Source organism: Entelurus aequoreus, linkage group LG24 (assembly GCF_033978785.1).
Source record: "Entelurus aequoreus isolate RoL-2023_Sb linkage group LG24, RoL_Eaeq_v1.1, whole genome shotgun sequence".
Taxonomy (NCBI): Eukaryota; Metazoa; Chordata; class Actinopteri; order Syngnathiformes; family Syngnathidae; genus Entelurus; species Entelurus aequoreus.
The window spans coordinates 8,388,214-8,405,875 of record NC_084754.1 but is presented as its reverse complement, the minus strand read 5'-3'; the positions used below and the strand labels follow the sequence as shown (position 1 = coordinate 8,405,875).

The 17,662-nt window shown below is 37.4% G+C and overlaps 1 protein-coding gene across 2 annotated transcripts in view; it reads right to left on the bottom strand.

The window, feature by feature from the left end:
* Positions 1-17,662, bottom strand: part of cdh13 (cadherin 13, H-cadherin (heart)) — a 909,098-nt gene that overhangs the window by 356,878 nt on the left and 534,558 nt on the right. The window contains exon 1 of one of the 2 annotated variants that reach the window (XM_062035860.1): positions 3,802-3,846. The exons of the other annotated variant lie outside the window; for it this stretch is intronic. Coding sequence (XP_061891844.1) covers positions 3,802-3,844 — 43 coding nt within the window. The 5' untranslated portion in view covers positions 3,845-3,846. Of the gene's footprint in view, positions 1-3,801; positions 3,847-17,662 lie in introns of those variants that run through there. 2 annotated transcript variants of the gene reach the window in all.

Below are 17,662 nucleotides of genomic sequence, written 5' to 3'. Positions count from 1 at the left end.
AACATTAATAAAAAAAAAAATACAAAAAATGAACAATAGTGTCGCAGTGGCTTACACTTGCATCGCATCTCATAAACTAAATGTCTAATGATAATGTCAATGAGGGATTTTTAATCAATGATATGTTGAAATTGTAACTAATATTGATACTGTTGTTGATAATATTAATTTTTGTGTCACTACTTTTGGTTTGTTCTGTGTCGTGTTTGTGTCTCCTCTCAATTGCTCTGTTTATTGCAGTTCTGAGTGTTGCTGGGTCGGGTTTGGTTTTGGAATTGGATTGCATTGTTATGGTATTGCTGTGTATTGTTTTGTTGGATTGATTAATTAAAAAAAAAAAAAAAAGTAATAAAAAAAAATATAAAAAAAAATATTGATTTTTTAAAAATGAGAATCGATTCTGAATTGCACAACGTGAGAATCGCGATTCGAATTCGAATCGATTTTTTCCCACACCCCTAATACTTACACAATATTTAAGTTAACATAATTTGCGATTACATGGAGTACTTTCTTTTTTTTCCTTCTCCCAAAATGAAAAGAAAGAATACATTTAGTAAGAAAAGTTACAATACTTTGATACATATTATTTCCAGGCTTTCGAGGGCCTAATAAAATGAAGTGGCGGGCCACATCTGGCCCCCGGGCCTTGAGTTTGAGTATTAGACACTCTTGGCGGGGAAGACACTGCATGTGGTGGTCCTTGGCTTGTGCGGTCACATGCGGTCTGGCCGGGTTAGATGCACCACTGCGAAGTTCTCTGAGATGCTTTTGGAGACGGCTAATATTAGAGGAATGAACATCCAATTAACAGGCAACAGCCCTTGTGGATGTTTCTGCAGTCAGCATGTCTACTGCACACTCCCTCAACACTTGTGCCGTGTGATAAAATAGCACATATTGTCGTGCAATAATCACCCTGTCAAATCAGCATCTCGATATGCCACATCTCTGCGGAGAATGGATTATCTCGGCAAAGGAGAAGTGCTCACCAACACGGATTTAGACAGATTTTTCAACAATAAATTGGCATTTTGTCTACATCGAAAAAAGTGTTAGATTTTGGAGTTCAGCTCATGAAATATGGTACTTTTCTTGAGGGGAAAGGGAGAGCTAACTCTGTCCTAGGCTGCCAACTGGACATCATCAAGACAGAAGGATGTTAGGATCTGAAAGCCATAATTGGCAGCCCCTCTTACCCCCTAAGATGGATGCGCAATACTGTATTTATTTTATCCCTCTACTTTTATTACATTGCTCATGTTTTTGTCTATATTGTATCATTGTTCATAGTCACACATTACATGCATTTTTCATTGCAACTGTGGACGTTCCCCAATTTGGAATAGAGTCCATGATCCAATACTAACAATGCATTTTCCATTAAAATCTCCCTGACTGCATTATTATTTAATCATTATTATTTAATCTTAATCTTCAAAAGTAGGATTTGATTCAGCTCCTTTATTAGATGTATTGGATCGGGGGTCAGCAACCCGTTTCTCTCGAGCCACATGCTCTCCCTGGAGCATTTTTAAAAAAAAGATTGAACATGGAAAATGATGGGGGAACATTTGTTTTGTTTTAGTATGTTTTTTGTTTGAAGACAAACATGACACAAACCTTCCCAATTATTAGAAATCCCATTGTTTAATATGTGTGGGCGTATGCTTCACTGATGAGAGTATTTGGTAAATATTGTTTTGTCCTACTAATTTTAACGGTTCTTGAACTCACCATAGTGTGGACTGTGACGCAACAGTTTGTTTACATGTAAAATATTCCACTCCTTCTTTGTCTCATGTTGTCCACCAACAGTTTTATGCTGTGCGTGAATGCACACAGGTGCGCTTTGTTGATGTTATTGACTTGTTGGAGTGCTAATCAGGCATATTTGGTCAGTGCACGACTGCAAGCTAACCAATGATATTTAGGCTAGCTGTATGTACATATTGCATCATTATGCCTCATGTGCAGGTATATTTGAGCTCATTTAATATCCTTTACTTTTATCCTCTTTGTATATAATTTAATTTTGCATGTCTCATGACACATTATCTGTATGCAATATTGGCTGCATTTCAGATAGTTGTTTGTGTGCCATGTTGTTCCAGACCACAGCAAACTTTACCTAGCTTGCCAAATATTGTAATAAATCTATTAAATAAAGACAACCTGCCGTTGCCTTTAACTTGGACACACACATCTATACCTTTGGTCATTAAAAGCCAGTAATTTCCAGGAGTTATCTCATCCTCTGAGTAGCCTCTGATTTACTAATGGTTTCCAATGTTGTAAAAATGTGTAGAATAAATAATACATTTCAACATTTCTGTCAATGAAGATTTGCTTCAGCCTGCGACACAATCATTTTGATAGTAAGCTATTATCGCTAATATCAGGGGTGTCCAAAGTGCGGCGCGGGGGCCATTTGCGGCCCGCAGGTCATATTTTAACGGCCCATTTTAAAATATGATTAAAAAAATTAAGAACATAAAAAGTGGTATAAAAGACCAAACAGGTGAAATGTAACAAGAAAATGTTGCAATGTTTACTCTAACACAAAGCTGCCATGCAGGCTGTTTTTTTCTTTAAAAAAAAATAATGAATGAAAATCATTGTCATTATGAATTATTGACCTATCCAAGGCTCCAATTACGTCACATTAAATATTGCACTTTGAGATATTTTTTGGGGAAAATGTTGCATATCTTGTGTTTGCCATATAAAAAATTGAGCTGTTTTTTGTTTTTTTAAAGAAGGGCCTAAAACGAACAAACAAAAAACAAACAAAACTACAACTTATAATTGACGGATAGATCTGAAGTTGATCTCGAGATTATTGTGTTAAAAGTAAACATTAAAAAACAGTATAATTTATTTTTTAACAGTTTAATGAGTAGGACCCTTTTGGTTCCCCAATCATTTTTGTGTGATTTGTTTTTAAGTGTCATCGCTCAAAAAATAATAATGAATTAAAATCAAAGGTGTTATGAGTTGACCTTTTTAAGGCTCCAATTATTATATAATCTCAAATATTCCACTTAAAAATGTTATTGGGTGAAAATATTGCATATTTTGTGTTTTTGCCATAAAAAAACTGGGTTTTCTTTGACAAAAAGAGCATACGACTTAAATCTTTAAAAATGTTATATTGACAGACAGACCTAATGTTGATCTATGGATTTAAAACTTGAATAATAATAAAAATAATAATACTGAATAATGACACATTTTTAATATTTTTTTTAACAAAACCCTTTGGGGTCCCTGGGATCAAGCCTGAGTAGAGGCCTAAATGTATATTGTTATACATATATTGTATTGGTTTTTAAAGTTCAAAAATATCAAAATGGCCCGCGCTTGCTTTGATTTTTCAGTGTGCGGCCCTCAGTGGAAAAAGTTTGGACACCCCTGGCTAATATAGACACATACGTCATTTGTTGCCTTCATTATAAGACTTATATACGTTTTCATTTTTTGCGGCTCCAGACAGATTAGTTTTTTGTACTTTTGGTCCAATATGGCTCTTTCAACGTTTTGTGTTGCCGACCCCTGTTGTCACGATGGGGAGGTCGCAGCTTGCTGCGGGGTCGTTCTCCCAGGAATGCAGACGGACTACTCCGGACATGGCGTGCAGGTAAAAACATGATCTATTCTTAACGAAATCAAAGGAGTACAAAACAGAAAGCAAGCGGACAGAATAACGCGCCTGATCGCACTCGAAGCTAAACTAAAACTTAGCATAAACTATGGATGTGAAAAACGTACTAACTGTAGCAGGAACAAACAACAACTTACTTGTCAAGGCATGGAACGAGCAGAAAGAACAGAGGCATTGCATGAAACAATGAGCGGCAATGGCAGGTTTAAATAATGCCTCTGATTAGTGCTCGGGTAGCAGGTGAGCGGCCGAACACTAATCAGAGACAGGTGAACATAATTAGCAACCATGGCAACTAAAAAAAAGTGCAACCAGGAACTATGGAGTCTTAATAAGAAAATAACATAACACATGATCCAAACCACAGATCATGACACCTGTATTAGATTGTGCCAGTGCACCTGTATGATGGCCCGTGCCTTTATACCAGGGGTCACCAACGTGGTGCCCGCGGGCACCAGGTAGCCCGTAAGGACCAGATGAGTAGCCCGCTGGCCTGTTCTAAAAATAGCTCAAATAGCAGCACTTACCAGTGAGCTGCCTCTATTTTTTAAATTGTATTTATTTACTAGCAAGCTGGTCTCGCTTTGCTCGACATTTTTAATTCTAAGAGAGACAAAACTCAAATAGAATTTGAAAATCCAAGAAAATATTTTAAAGACTTGGTCTTCACTTGTTTAAATAAATTCATTAATTTTTTTACTTTGCTTCTTATAACTTTCAGAAAGACAATTTTAGAGAAAAAATACAACCTTAAAAATGATTTTAGGATTTTTAAACACATATACCTTTTTACCTTTTATATTCCTTCCTCTTCTTTCCTGACAATTTAAATCAATGTTCAAGTAAATTTATTTTTTTATTGTAAAGAATAATAAATACATTTTAATTTAATTCTTCATTTTAGCTTCTGTTTTTTCGACGAAAAATATTTGTGAAATATTTCTTCAAACTTATTATGATCAAAATTCAAAAAAAATATTCTGGCAAATCTAGAAAATCTGTAGAATCAAATTTAAATCTTATTTCAAAGTCTTTTGAACTTCTTTTACAATTTTTGTTCTGGAAAATATAAAAGAAATAATGATTTTTCTTTGTTAGAAATATAGCTTGGTCCAATTTGTTATATATTCTAACAAAGTGCAGATTGGATTTTAACCTATTTAAAACATGTCATCAAAATTCTAAAATTAATCTTAATCAGGAAAAATTACTAATGATGTTCCATAAATTCTTTTTTTAATTTTTTCAAAAAGATTCGAATTAGCTAGTTTTTCTCTTCTTTTTTTCGGTTGAATTTTGAATTTTAAAGAGTCGAAATTGGAGATAAACTATGTTTCAAAATTTAATTGTCATTTTTTTTGTGTTTTCTCCTCTTTTAAACCGTTCAATTAAGTGTACATATCATTAATTATTAATAATAACAGAGTTAAAGGTAAATTGAGCAAATTGGCTATTTCTGGCAATTTATTTAAGTGTGTATCAAACGGTAGCCCTTCGCATTAATCAGTACCCAAGAAGTAGCTCTTGGTTTCAAAAAGGTTGGTGACCCCTGCTTTATACTGATGTTCAAAACAAACATAATGTATGGATGTCCTTGAATCTGCATGTGACAATGTGCAAGACATGCCCTTTAAAGGCCTACTGAAAGCCACTACTACCGACCACGCAGTCTGATAGTTTATATATCAATGATGAAATCTTAACATTGCAACACATGCCAATACGGCCGGGTTAACTTATAAAGTGCAATTTTAAATTTCCCGCTAAACTTCCGGTTGAAAACGTCTATGTATGATGACGTATGCGCGTGACGTCAATCGTTGAACCGGAAGTATTGGTACACCATTGAATCCAACACAAAAAGCTCTGTTTTCATCTCAAAATTCCACAGTATTCTGGACATCTGTGTTGGTGAATCTTTTGCAATTTGTTTAATGAACAATGAAGACTGCAAAGAAGAAAGTTGTAGGTGGGATCGGTGTATTAGCGGCGGACTACAGCAACACAACCAGGAGGACTTTGAGATGGATAGCAGACGCGCTAGCCGCCGACCTCACCTTGACTTCCTCCGTCTCCGGGCCGCCGACCGCATGTATGATCGTCGCTCCGTCGATCGCTGGAACGCAGGTGAGCACGGGTGTTGATGAGCAGATGAGGGCTGGCGTAGGTGGATAACTAATGTTTTTAGCATAGCTCTGTGAGGTACGGTTGCTAAATTAGCTTCAATGACGTCGTTAGCAACAGCATTGTTAAGCTTCGCCAGCCTGGAAAGCATTAACCGTGTAGTTACATGTCCATGGTTTAATAGTATTGTTGATTTTCTGTCTATCCTTCCAGTCAGGGGTTTATTTATTTTGTTTCTATCTGCATTTAAGCCCGATGTGCTATCACGTTAGCTCCGTAGCTAAAGAGCTCCGCCGATGTATTGTCGTGGAGATAAAAGTCACTGTGAATGTCCATTTCGCGTTCTCGACTCTCATTTTCAAGAGGATATAGTATCCGAGGTGGTTTAAAATACAAATCCGTGAGAAAGTGTGGAATCCAATGAACCCTTGTACCTAAGTTACGGTCAGAGCGAAAAAAGATACGTCCTGCACTACACTCTAGTCCTTCACTCTCACGTTCCTCATCCACAAATCTTTCATCCTCGCTCAAATGAATGGGGTAATCGTCGCTTTCTCGGTCCGAATCGCTCTCGCTGCTGGTGTAAACAATGGGGAAATGTGAGGAGCTCTTCAACCTGTGACGTCACGCTACTTCCGGTACAGGCAAGGCTTTTTTTAATCAGCGACCAAAAAATGCGAACTTTATCGTCGATGTTCTCTACTAAATCCTTTCAGCAAAAATATGGCAATATCGCGAAATGATCAAGTATGACACATAGAATGGATCTGCTATTCCCGTTTAAATAAATAAAATTCATTTCAGTAGGCCTTTGACTTGTACTGAGATCCAAATAAGAAAAATCATTTTTGCTTGTGCAGAGCTGATGTAAGAGTTCCTTTCTGATACACCCTCAATCTGCTGCTTGACGGCGATGACTCCATTTGCAGGACACCCGCTCTCATACGTGCATACAGATATGCACGCTGTCAGGCCGCATCCCGTCTATATATTTTTTTTTCTTTCTTTCCCCAAGTGCTGCAAAAAATGTCCAAATTGAGTCCATTCTGGTGCTTTATGTTCTGGCTGTCATTTACTCACAGTCAGACAAACATTTGCTCAATGCTGCATTACTTCTTGGAGGAGGAGAAGTGCAATGGAGGGGCAAGTTCAGGACACAGATGAACACGTATGGCAAAGCAAATGTCTGACACTGTGAAATGTGGGACATTTTTATGCCTGCAAATTGAAGCAAGAGACTTTCGTACACCAAAATCTGTCATCATAAATTAGCTATCCTTTACTGAAGTATAAAGAAAATAATGCACCTGACACATTTGATTTTGCAATATCTAGTGGTTATATTTTATGAGCAAAAAGTGTTCCAAACCAGTGTTTAAATTCTTGCATGACAGCCTCGTTGTACATATTTGACACACACGTTGTTATTGGTGACAGAGCCTTACAATTTCCCTGTTCTTTTCCCACACATTTGTACACCATCGTTGTAAAAGAAAGTTGAGAGGTAAACATGAGTTTGTCGACAACCGGGTTGAAGTAAAGTTCGTACCCACTTATGGAGACGGAATAAGCATCTGGCTGGGATTTGTAGTTACGCTTACTGATGTTCAATGGATGTAGTATCACACTCAGGAGAGGCAAATAAGGCAAAGCCTTACCTGTCATTATGAAAACATATTATAAAGTAAATAACATACAGTGAATATTTATACCTGTCAAAAATAATTGTTTCAATATTCTTTCAATATGCATAATAACAAAAAGGGTAATATTTAAAAAATGAATAGCTGTCGATAGTCCAACTCATACTGACTGGTATACACACGCTATGGAGATGATATCAGTAGAACAAACTGCATTTAGTTTAGATAATAATGAGTCATATATTGGAATATGGGATCCATTATTTAAATTTGTTTCAACTATTAAATGAACCAAAATATGACTTGTTATATCTTTGTGGAACATATTGGACACAGTGTTTTTGATTGATTGATTGAGACTTTTATTAGTAGGTTGCACAGTGAAGTACATATTCCGTACAATTGACCACTAAATGGTAACACCCGAATAAGTTTTTCAACTTGTTTAAGTCGGGGTCCACTTAAATTGATTCATGATACAGATATATACTATCATATATACTATCATCATAATACAGTCATCACACAAGATAATCACAATGAATTATTTACATTATTTACAATCAGGGGTGTGGAGGGGGGGTGGGGGGGGCTAGGATATGGACATCAAGTAGTGGACATAGAGAGAGAGAGAGAGAGAGAGAGAGAGAGAGAGAGAGAGAGAGAGAGAGAGAGAGAGAGAGAGAGAGAGAGATATCAGAAGGCATAAGAAAAAGTATCTGCATTTGATTGTTTACATTTGATTATTAGCAATCCGGGGAGGGTGTTAGTTTAGGGTTGTAGCTGCCTGGAGGTGAACTTTTATTGCGGTTTTGAAGGAGGATAGAGATGCCCTTTCTTTTATACCTGTTGGGAGCGCATTCCACATTGATGTGGCATAGAAAGAGAATGAGTTAAGACCTTTGTTAGTTCGGAATCTGGGTTTAACGTGGTTAGTGGAGCTCCCCCTGGTGTTGTGGTTATGGCGGTCATTTACGTTAAGGAAGTAGTTTGACATGTACTTCGGTGTGTTGTAAAGCTTATGAGATGTGATGCAAGTGTAAGCCACTGTGGCACTATTGTTCATTTCTAATTTTTATTATTTTGTATTAATGTTTTTAATGATAATATCAATGAGGGATTTTTACTCACTGCTATTTTGAAATTGTTACTAATATTGATGCTGTTGTCGATAATGTTCATTTTTGTTTCACTACATTTGGATTGTTCCGTGTCGTGTGTGTGTGCTCAATTGCTCTCAATTGCTCTGTTTATTATTGCTCTTAGTGTTGCTGGGACGGGTTTGGTTTTGGAATTGTATTGCATTGTTGTGGTATTGTTGTGTATTGTTTTGTTGATTGATTAATAAATTCATTAAAAAAAATAAAAAAAATAAACAAATTGTTAATTGCATTTTGTGTAGGATTTCAATTGTTTTCAAAATTGTACTTAGTAAAAAAAAGCTGTGTTTACTAATGATTGTATTTGTATTTCCTGATCAAATACAGTGCAAAAAAAAGGAGACCCTATTCCTGTGATTGTGCAATCCCTCATAAACTGGGTTGGATAGTGCAGGCGACAATGCGTTTGTAAAAGGGTATACAAATGTCTATCGTACGATGTAGGCTTTTAAAACTGTAAAATACCTTAACAAATGCATTACCACTTCAGTTTGTGACCAAATTATGGTATTTATGGGGACATATTTAAATATGAAAGCTACAGGTGTACTTTTGAATGTTATTTATGTTAATAATGCACTGACAGAAAAAATAAAACATATACGTGGTATTAAGTATAAAGCAATGTCCTTTTTATGTTGTAAATTATTTCATGTTCATTGTTTTTAAAAGCATTTTAGATTTAAAATGCACCTTAATCCTGGATTGTGCCTCTCTATTCTTTCTCTCGCATACATTTTGTTAAGAACATCTAGATCAACTAATGAGCACTATATATTAAGTTCCTGTACCACCAAGCTTGTTTTCACCATGCAATGTCACATTATAAAAACCAAGTAATCTTTTTTTTATATTTTTAGTGTCTGAAACATCCTGGGCGAAACCTTCAGAATAAAAGCACATTCACACCTTGAATTGCCGACTTTTAGTTTTGTCATTATGTGCTCTCAAATTTTAATATATGATTATTTAGATCAACAATTACAAATGTTTCTGTTTACTGGTTTCCCACCTTTTTCTGTAGGGGGCGCCGGAAGTCGGCAGCCCCGTCAGCGAATCTGTCCTGTCTCCCTGTAATGTTCGTCTGCTCTTGAATGGGAATGTACTGAAAATCTCAATTTCCCTTTGGGGATTAATAAAGAATTTCTGATTCTTATTCTGATAATTTTATGTCGTTTATGTCGTAATTTTTACATCAGGGTTGTAGCTAAAGTAGCTGCAAAGTTAATTGAAAGAACATGACGGCAAGACCCGGCGTAACGTAGATGTTAATGCATCAGTCTGGTACTCACAGCTAAAGCAAGAAAGTTCGGAAATAGTGATTTGTTTATATTTATTTTTTGCTCATCATATTAACTATATCAGTTTTTAAGTAATCATGGACCAGGGCGAGAAAAACATACAATGAAGTGATCAAAATATTAGTTTTACATGCTTTTATCCACACTGTCTACGCTGGGAAATGGGCTCCAGTTCTGTAGATGCCGTCACTTCAGCAGAGGGCGACATATTAAGTCTGACAATGGAAAGTGGCCGTTCCAAGTACAGTTGGTTATTGCTCAAAATCATATGTATAACCCATTTATGGGACCTTTAAAGGAAGTTGCTCTTTGTTTGCCCAATGTGTGTTTGTTGTAGGGCTGTGAATCTTTGGGTGTCACACGATTCGATTCAATATCGATTCTTGGGGTCACGATTCGATTCAAAATCGATTATTTTTTTTAATTCAACACGATTCTCGATTCAAAAACAATATTTTTCCGATTCAAAACAATTCTCTATTCATTCAATACATAGGATTTCAGCAGGATCTACCCCAGTCTGCTGACATGCAAGCAGAGTAGTAGATTTTTGTAAAAAGCTTTTATAATTGTAAAGGACAATGTTTAATCAACTGATTGCAATAATGTAAATTTGTTTTAACTATTAAATGAACCAAAAATATGACTTATTTTATCTTTGTGAAATGCGATGCAAGTGTAAGCCACTGTGACACTATTGTTCTTTTTTTAAATTTTTTATAAATGTCTAATGATAATGTCAATGAGGGATTTTTAGTCACTGCTATGTTGAAATTGTAACTAATATTGATACTGTTGTTGATAATATTTATTTTTGTTTTACTACTTTTGTTTTGTTCTGTGTCGTGTTTGTGTCTCCACTCAATTGCTCTGTTTATTGCAGTTCTGAGTGTTGCTGGGTCGGGTTTGGTTTTGGAATTGGATTGCATTGTTATGGTATTGCTGTGTATTGTTTTGTTGGATTGATTAATTAAAAAAAATTGAAAAATTAAAAAAAAATTAAAACAATTAAAAATACAAAATAAATCGATTTTTTAAAAATGAGAATCGATTCTGAATCGCACAACGTGAGAATCGCGATTTGAATTCAAATCTATTTTTTCCCACACCCCTAGTTAGTTGTGTTGTCATTTTGGTGTTTTGTGTTCTTTTTAGTAGGATTCAAGACTACCATAATATTTTCAAATATTAGTTGCCCTGGGTGCACAAGCCACAATTATACTTAAGTATGAAGTTAAGTCGAGGACCACAAAATATGGCTGTGGAACCCGAGTTTGAGACCCCCACTTTAAGGCGTAAATGTAAGTGTGAATGATTGTTTGTCTATTTGTGCCTTGCGATTGATTAGCTTTTGACCAGTCCAAAGTAGGGTTGTATGGTATACCGGTATTAGAATAGCACCGCGACATCACAACATCTTCTTTCGTTTTTAAAAATGTATATTATGTCTATTAACTCAAGAAATATATCCCTGGACACACGAAGACTTTGAATACGACCAATGTATGACCCTGTAACGACTTGGTATCGGATCGATACCCAAATTTGAGGTATCATCCAAAACTAATGTAAAGTATCAAACAACAGAAGAATAAGTGATTATTACATTTTTTTTTTTTTTCCGTTTTTCTTTCATAGTTCTTTTTATTGATTTCGCATTCACATTAACAACAAATTCAAACCCTCTTCATCCCCTACCCCTGCTGTCACTCAAAACAAAAACAAAAAACAAAAGTAAGAGTAGAAAAGTACCCAGAGTAGAAAAAATAAAAAGTAAAGTTCAATAAAAGGCACTTGAGACAAAGTAATTGAAAACTGAAACACACTGTAGAAGCAGCATGACAAGGCCTGAAACGTCGGCAGTCATATTTACCGTATTTTCCGCACCATAAGCCGCACCTAAAAAACAAAATTTTTCTCAAAAGCTGACAGTGCGGCCAATAACCCGGTGCGCCTTATATATGGATTAATATTAATATTTATTTTCATAAAGTTTAGGTCTCGCAACTACGGTAAACAACCGCCATTTTTTTCCCCCGTAAAAGAGGAAGCGCTTCTTCTTCTACGGTAAGCAACCGCCCCCATAGAAGAGGAAGCGCTTCTTCTTCTACTGTAAGCAACCGCCAAGGTGAGCACCCGCCCCCGTAGAAGAAGAAGCGCGCGGATATTACGTTTCATTTCATTTGTGTGTTTCTGTAAAGACCACAAAATGTCTCCTACTAAGAGACACGCGTACAAGGTTCCACTGACTTTTGATATTCATGTGAACCGCACTGTGGATACAACGGGAGCACGTACGGTGAATATTCGCACCACAGGGAATGAAAAGTCGTCCTTCAATGTGGTTCTAGCTTGCCATGCTAACGGCCAGAAACTTCCACCCACGGTGATATTCAAAAGGAAGACCTTGCCAAAAGAGAACTTTCCAGCCGGCGTCATCATAAAAGCTAACTCGAAGGGATGGATGGATGAAGAAAAGATGAGCGAAGAGACCGGGTGACTTTTTTCACGCAGCTCCGTCCCTGTTGATCTACGACTGCATGCGCGTCCACATCACAGATGGTGTCAAAAAACAAGTGAAGCACACTGAAGAAGAATAATTCAAGGGATTTGTGGATGAGTAATAACTTCAGAAAGTGAGCTTTAAATGTTTATTTTGTGTGTTGTGTGACACTAACGTATGAGCAACGTTGAGTTATTGATGTTGCTATTGCTCTGCACTATTTTGAGTGTTACTATTTTTGTGATTGCACATTTGCACATTACATTTTGGGAGTGAACAGAGTTGTTAGAACGCTGGTTTGTAATATATTATTCAAGTTTGACTGACCTATCTGACTGTTTTTTTGACATTCCCTTTAGCGTAGCGTAGGTGCGGCTAATAACACGGGGCGGCTAATAGGTAAACAAAGTTTTGAAATATGCCATTCATTGAAGGTGCGGCTTACAACACGGGGCGGCTTATGGTGCGGAAAACACGGTAGGTACATATCTAGGGCTCTTGATTATTACATTTTAACAGAAGTGTAGATAGAACATGTTAAAAGAGAAAGTAAGCAGATATTTATAAATAGTTGATTTATATAGGCTAGTAAGGTAAAGTTTTGTACCTGACAAGTTTCGGCTATCTTGCTTCTGCAGCCTAAATTACTTACTAGCCTATATAAATCAACTATTTATAAATACACATTAGTAGGCTAAATGAACCTCTTTAACATAGTAAGCAGATATTAACAGTAAATGAACAAGTAGATGAGTAATTCATTTTCTACCACTTGTCCTTAATAATGTTGACAAAATAATAGAATGATACATGACACAATATGTTACTGCATACGTCAGCAGACTAATTAAGAGCCTTTGTTTGCTTACTTACTACTAAAAAACAAGTTGTTTTGTATGTTCACTATTTCATTTAAGGACAAACTTGCAATAAGAAACATATGTTTAATGTACCGTACATTTTTTTGTTAAAATAAAGCTAATAATGCAATTTTTTCTGGTCCCCTTTATTTAGAAAAGTACCGAAAAGTATCAAAATAACTTTGGTACCGGTACAAATATTGGTATCGGGACAACACTAGTCCAAAGTGTACTTCACTTCTGGCCAAACGTCAGCTGAGACAGGCTCCAGCTCACCCTTGGCTTCTTATCTCAACTGACAGAATGAGCATTATTCACAAAGGTAAAGTATGGATCAAAGCAAAGCGTCTTCGTCCAGCTGAAGGTAAAAGAGGGCAGGCGAGCTTTTTATCCCCTTGCCCATTTGCACTTCAAGGTGAACCATTAATGTTAAGGTAAACCGGTAATCCTTCCTCTACGGACTAATTACACACTACCGTCTCATTCATTACTTAAACTGTGTTCCACTTCACAGCCGGGAAGCCACCCTTTTCAAAATGACACAGCCATCACATACACACACCACTTAGCACACACACACACACACACACACACTCGCTGGCAGTAAATTACAGAATTAAAATGCTGTCCAAATTGGTTGTCTCAGTGAACACATCTCGTATTTTCATTGAGCCGCATCTCTTGAATGTAACATGATCACATTACAAGTAATGTCACAACACTGGTCTGGGTTGCTGCTGGTATGTTTTACACAAAATTACACAAAAATAGGACAATGATTCGGTCGTCCTCTTAGTGACCACGAAACAAATTGTCAGCACCTAAGCCAGACCTGGGCATTCTGCGGCCCGCGGGCCACATCCGGCCCTTTGTGCGTCCCTGTCCGGCCCGCATGAGACCAATTATAAATTACAAAATAAATTTAAAAAAGTATCTATGTCGAGTGTGCAATACAACGGTGCTGCTTTTGTTTTGAAAAGCGTTATTTGTATTACTTCCGTGTGGACGTATGTGCTTGTGATTGTGAGTGAATGTGAACAGCTGCAATCACAAATTACAAAATAAAGTTGAAAAAACATCTATGTCGTGCGCACAATACAACTGTGCTGCTTTTATTTTGAAAAGTGTTATTTATGCGCGTATGTCTGTGTGTAACCTGTGAGTGAAGGTGCACAGCGACAAGTGATGCACGGTTTACACCCGAGACGCTAAAAAGAGAAAAGTTGATGACCAATGGCGTGTTTTCAACAAGACATGGACTGCCAAGCAACGTTCCCTCTAAGGTGCGCGCCTGCGCAGTTCCGCACTGCTCAAGCGTCCTCTGCGCACAGCAAATATATGCCACGCACCAAATCAAATCCCATCTGAATTCTAAACAAAATAAACACATTTATTCTGTGTAATTTTGCAATGCAACTTTGAGTGACAGTGACAACAAGCGGCCCTAACGGCGTTCGTCAACACCGTTCAATTGAACACCGTTCAATTATTGTAACGTCTATCGAGATGCTTCGAGGCCAGGAATTATATCGATCACTTTATTGAGCAAAACTGTTTATATTCGGCCATAACCACACCAAAAACATGAGTAAAAAACTTCTATCTCGAAAAAGTAGTCATTTTCTGCCGTACAAACCAGGCCAAAACCAACTTGTCATCTGTCACCAACACGCATACCACTAAACCACTGGTGTGTTTATGGCCACACAAAAAGTCGGACAACTCAAACACCACACAAAGTTACATTATGACTCCTCAGTCATACGTGTGCTTATTTCACTGTCATTTATTATTAATGTTAATTTATTGATATTAATCATGGAATGCTGTTACTAGAGAAAGTTTCAGGAATGCACACTTCATCCTATGCTTACATTTCATTGTGCAACATGAGGATGTTTAAGGGGAACTAAATGTGATCTCTGAAAGGGGTACAAATGATTTCCAAAGCAGTGCTTTTGGTATAAAGTTAAGTTAGGTTAAATGAACATATTATTATTATTATTATTATTATTATTATTATTATTATTTATCTTACAGTATACATCAAAAATAATATTGAGCAAAGTTTAATTGAAATATTGTCGATGTGGCCCTCCAGCAGTGCTCGGGTTGCTCATGCGGCCCCCGGTAAAAATTAATTGCCCACCCCTGACCTAAGCAGTCAGCTTTCTCAGTCTAACGTTAAAGTTAAAGTACCACTGATAGTCACACACACACTATGTGTAGCAAAATTACCCTTCGCGTTTGACCCATCCCCCTCCCCCTGGGAGGTGAGGGGAGCAGTGAGCAGCAGCGGTGGCCACGCTCGGGAATCATTTGGTGATTTAAGCCCCGATTCCAACCCTTGATGCTGAGGGAGGTAATGGGTCCCATTTTTATTGAAGCTTCTTTTTGGAACTACCTCAGGTTGAAAAATGGTCCCAAGAAGAATGTTGTCGAAAGTTGCTTTTGCATAATATTGCGAAACAAAACGCCAGATAATATGCCTTAACTCATACACACACCATAACAACACTCGCATGTTGAAGCACAGGACAATCCATCAAGCGGTGCGGCTTCATATCCTACCAAAGTCGTACTAAAACATTTTGATAGATTTTTGAGAACCGTGTGTAATGTTCTATATTTTCAATGGAACATATAACATTTTGGTGTTGTTTACTTGAGTCATATTGCAGCCTACATGTATATCTTTTGTGTGACTGCCATCTACTGGTCACACTTATCATTTCACCATGTACCAAATAAAATAGCTTCGAGGTCGGTAAGCACAACCAAAATGATTCCGTACATTAGGCGCACCGGGTTATAAGGCGCACTGTCGAGGTTTGAGAAAATGCAAGGATTTTAAGTGCGCCTTATAGAAAAATACGGTATTAATATTAAAAGGAAACAGAGGTCTCTATCAGGATAGTATAAGAACTGAAAAAAAGTGGGATCAGTGCATCCCTCGCTGTGATATAATGAATAATAGTGTGTTATTATACAAACCCCGTTTCCATATGAGTTGGGAAATTGTGTTAGATGTAAATATAAACGGAATACAATGATTTGCAAATCATTTTCAACCCATATTCAGTTGAATATGCTACAAAGACAACATATTTGATGTTCAAACTGATAAACTTTTTTTTTTGTTGCAAATAATCATTAACTTTAGAATTTGATGCCAGCAACACGTGACAAAGAAGTTGGGAAAGGTGGCAATAAATACTGATACAGTTGAGGAATGCTCATCAAACACTTATTTGGAACATCCCACAGGTGAACAGGCAAATTGGGAACAGGTGGGTGCCATGATTGGGTATAAAAGTAGATTCCATGAAATGCTCAGTCATTCACAAACAAGGATGGGGCGAGGGTCACCACTTTGTCAACAAATGCGTGAGCAAATTGTTGAACAGTTTAAGAAAAACCTTTCTCAACCAGCTATTGCAAGGAATTTAGGGATTTCACCATCTACGGTCCGCAATATCATCAAAGGGTTCAGATAATCTGGAGAAATCACTGCAGATAAGCAGCTACACCTGTGACCTTCGATCCCTCAGGCTGCACTGCATCAACAAGCGACATCAGTGTGTAAAGGATATCACCACATGGGCTCAGGAACACTTCAGAAACCCACTGTCAGTAACTACAGTTGGTCGCTACATCTGTAAGTGCAAGTTAAAACTCTCCTATGCAAGGCGAAAACCGTTTATCAACAACACCCAGAAACGCTGTCGGCTTCGCTGGGCCTGAGCTCATCTAAGATGGACTGATACAAAGTGGAAAAGTGTTCTGTGGTCTGATGAGTCCACATTTCAAATTGTTTTTGGAAACTGTGGACGTCGTGTCCTCCGGACCAACGAGAAAAAGAACCATCCGGATTGTTGTAGGCGCAAAGTTGAAAAGCCAGCATCTGTGATGGTATGGGGGTGTATTAGTGCCCAAGACATGGGTAACTTACACATCTGTGAAGGCACCATTAATGCTGAAAGGTACATACAGGTTTTGGAGCAACATATGTTGCCATCCAAGCAACGTTACCATGGACGCCCCTGCTTATTTCAGCAATACAAGGCCAAGCCATATGTTACATCAACGTGGCTTCATAGTAAAAGAGTGCGGGTACTAGACTGGCCTGCCTGTAGTCCAGACCTGTCTCCCATTGAAAATGTGTGGCGCATTATGAAGCCTAAAATAGCACAACGGAGACCCCCGGACTGTTGAACAACTTAAGCTGTACATCAAGCAAGAATGGGAAAGAATTCCACCTGAGAAGCTTCAAAAATGTGTCTCCTCAGTTCCCAAACGTTTACTGAGTGTTGTTAAAAGGAAAGGCCATGTAACACAGTGGTGAACATGCCCTTTCCCAACTACTTTGGCATGTGTTGCAGCCATGAAATTCTAAGTTAATTA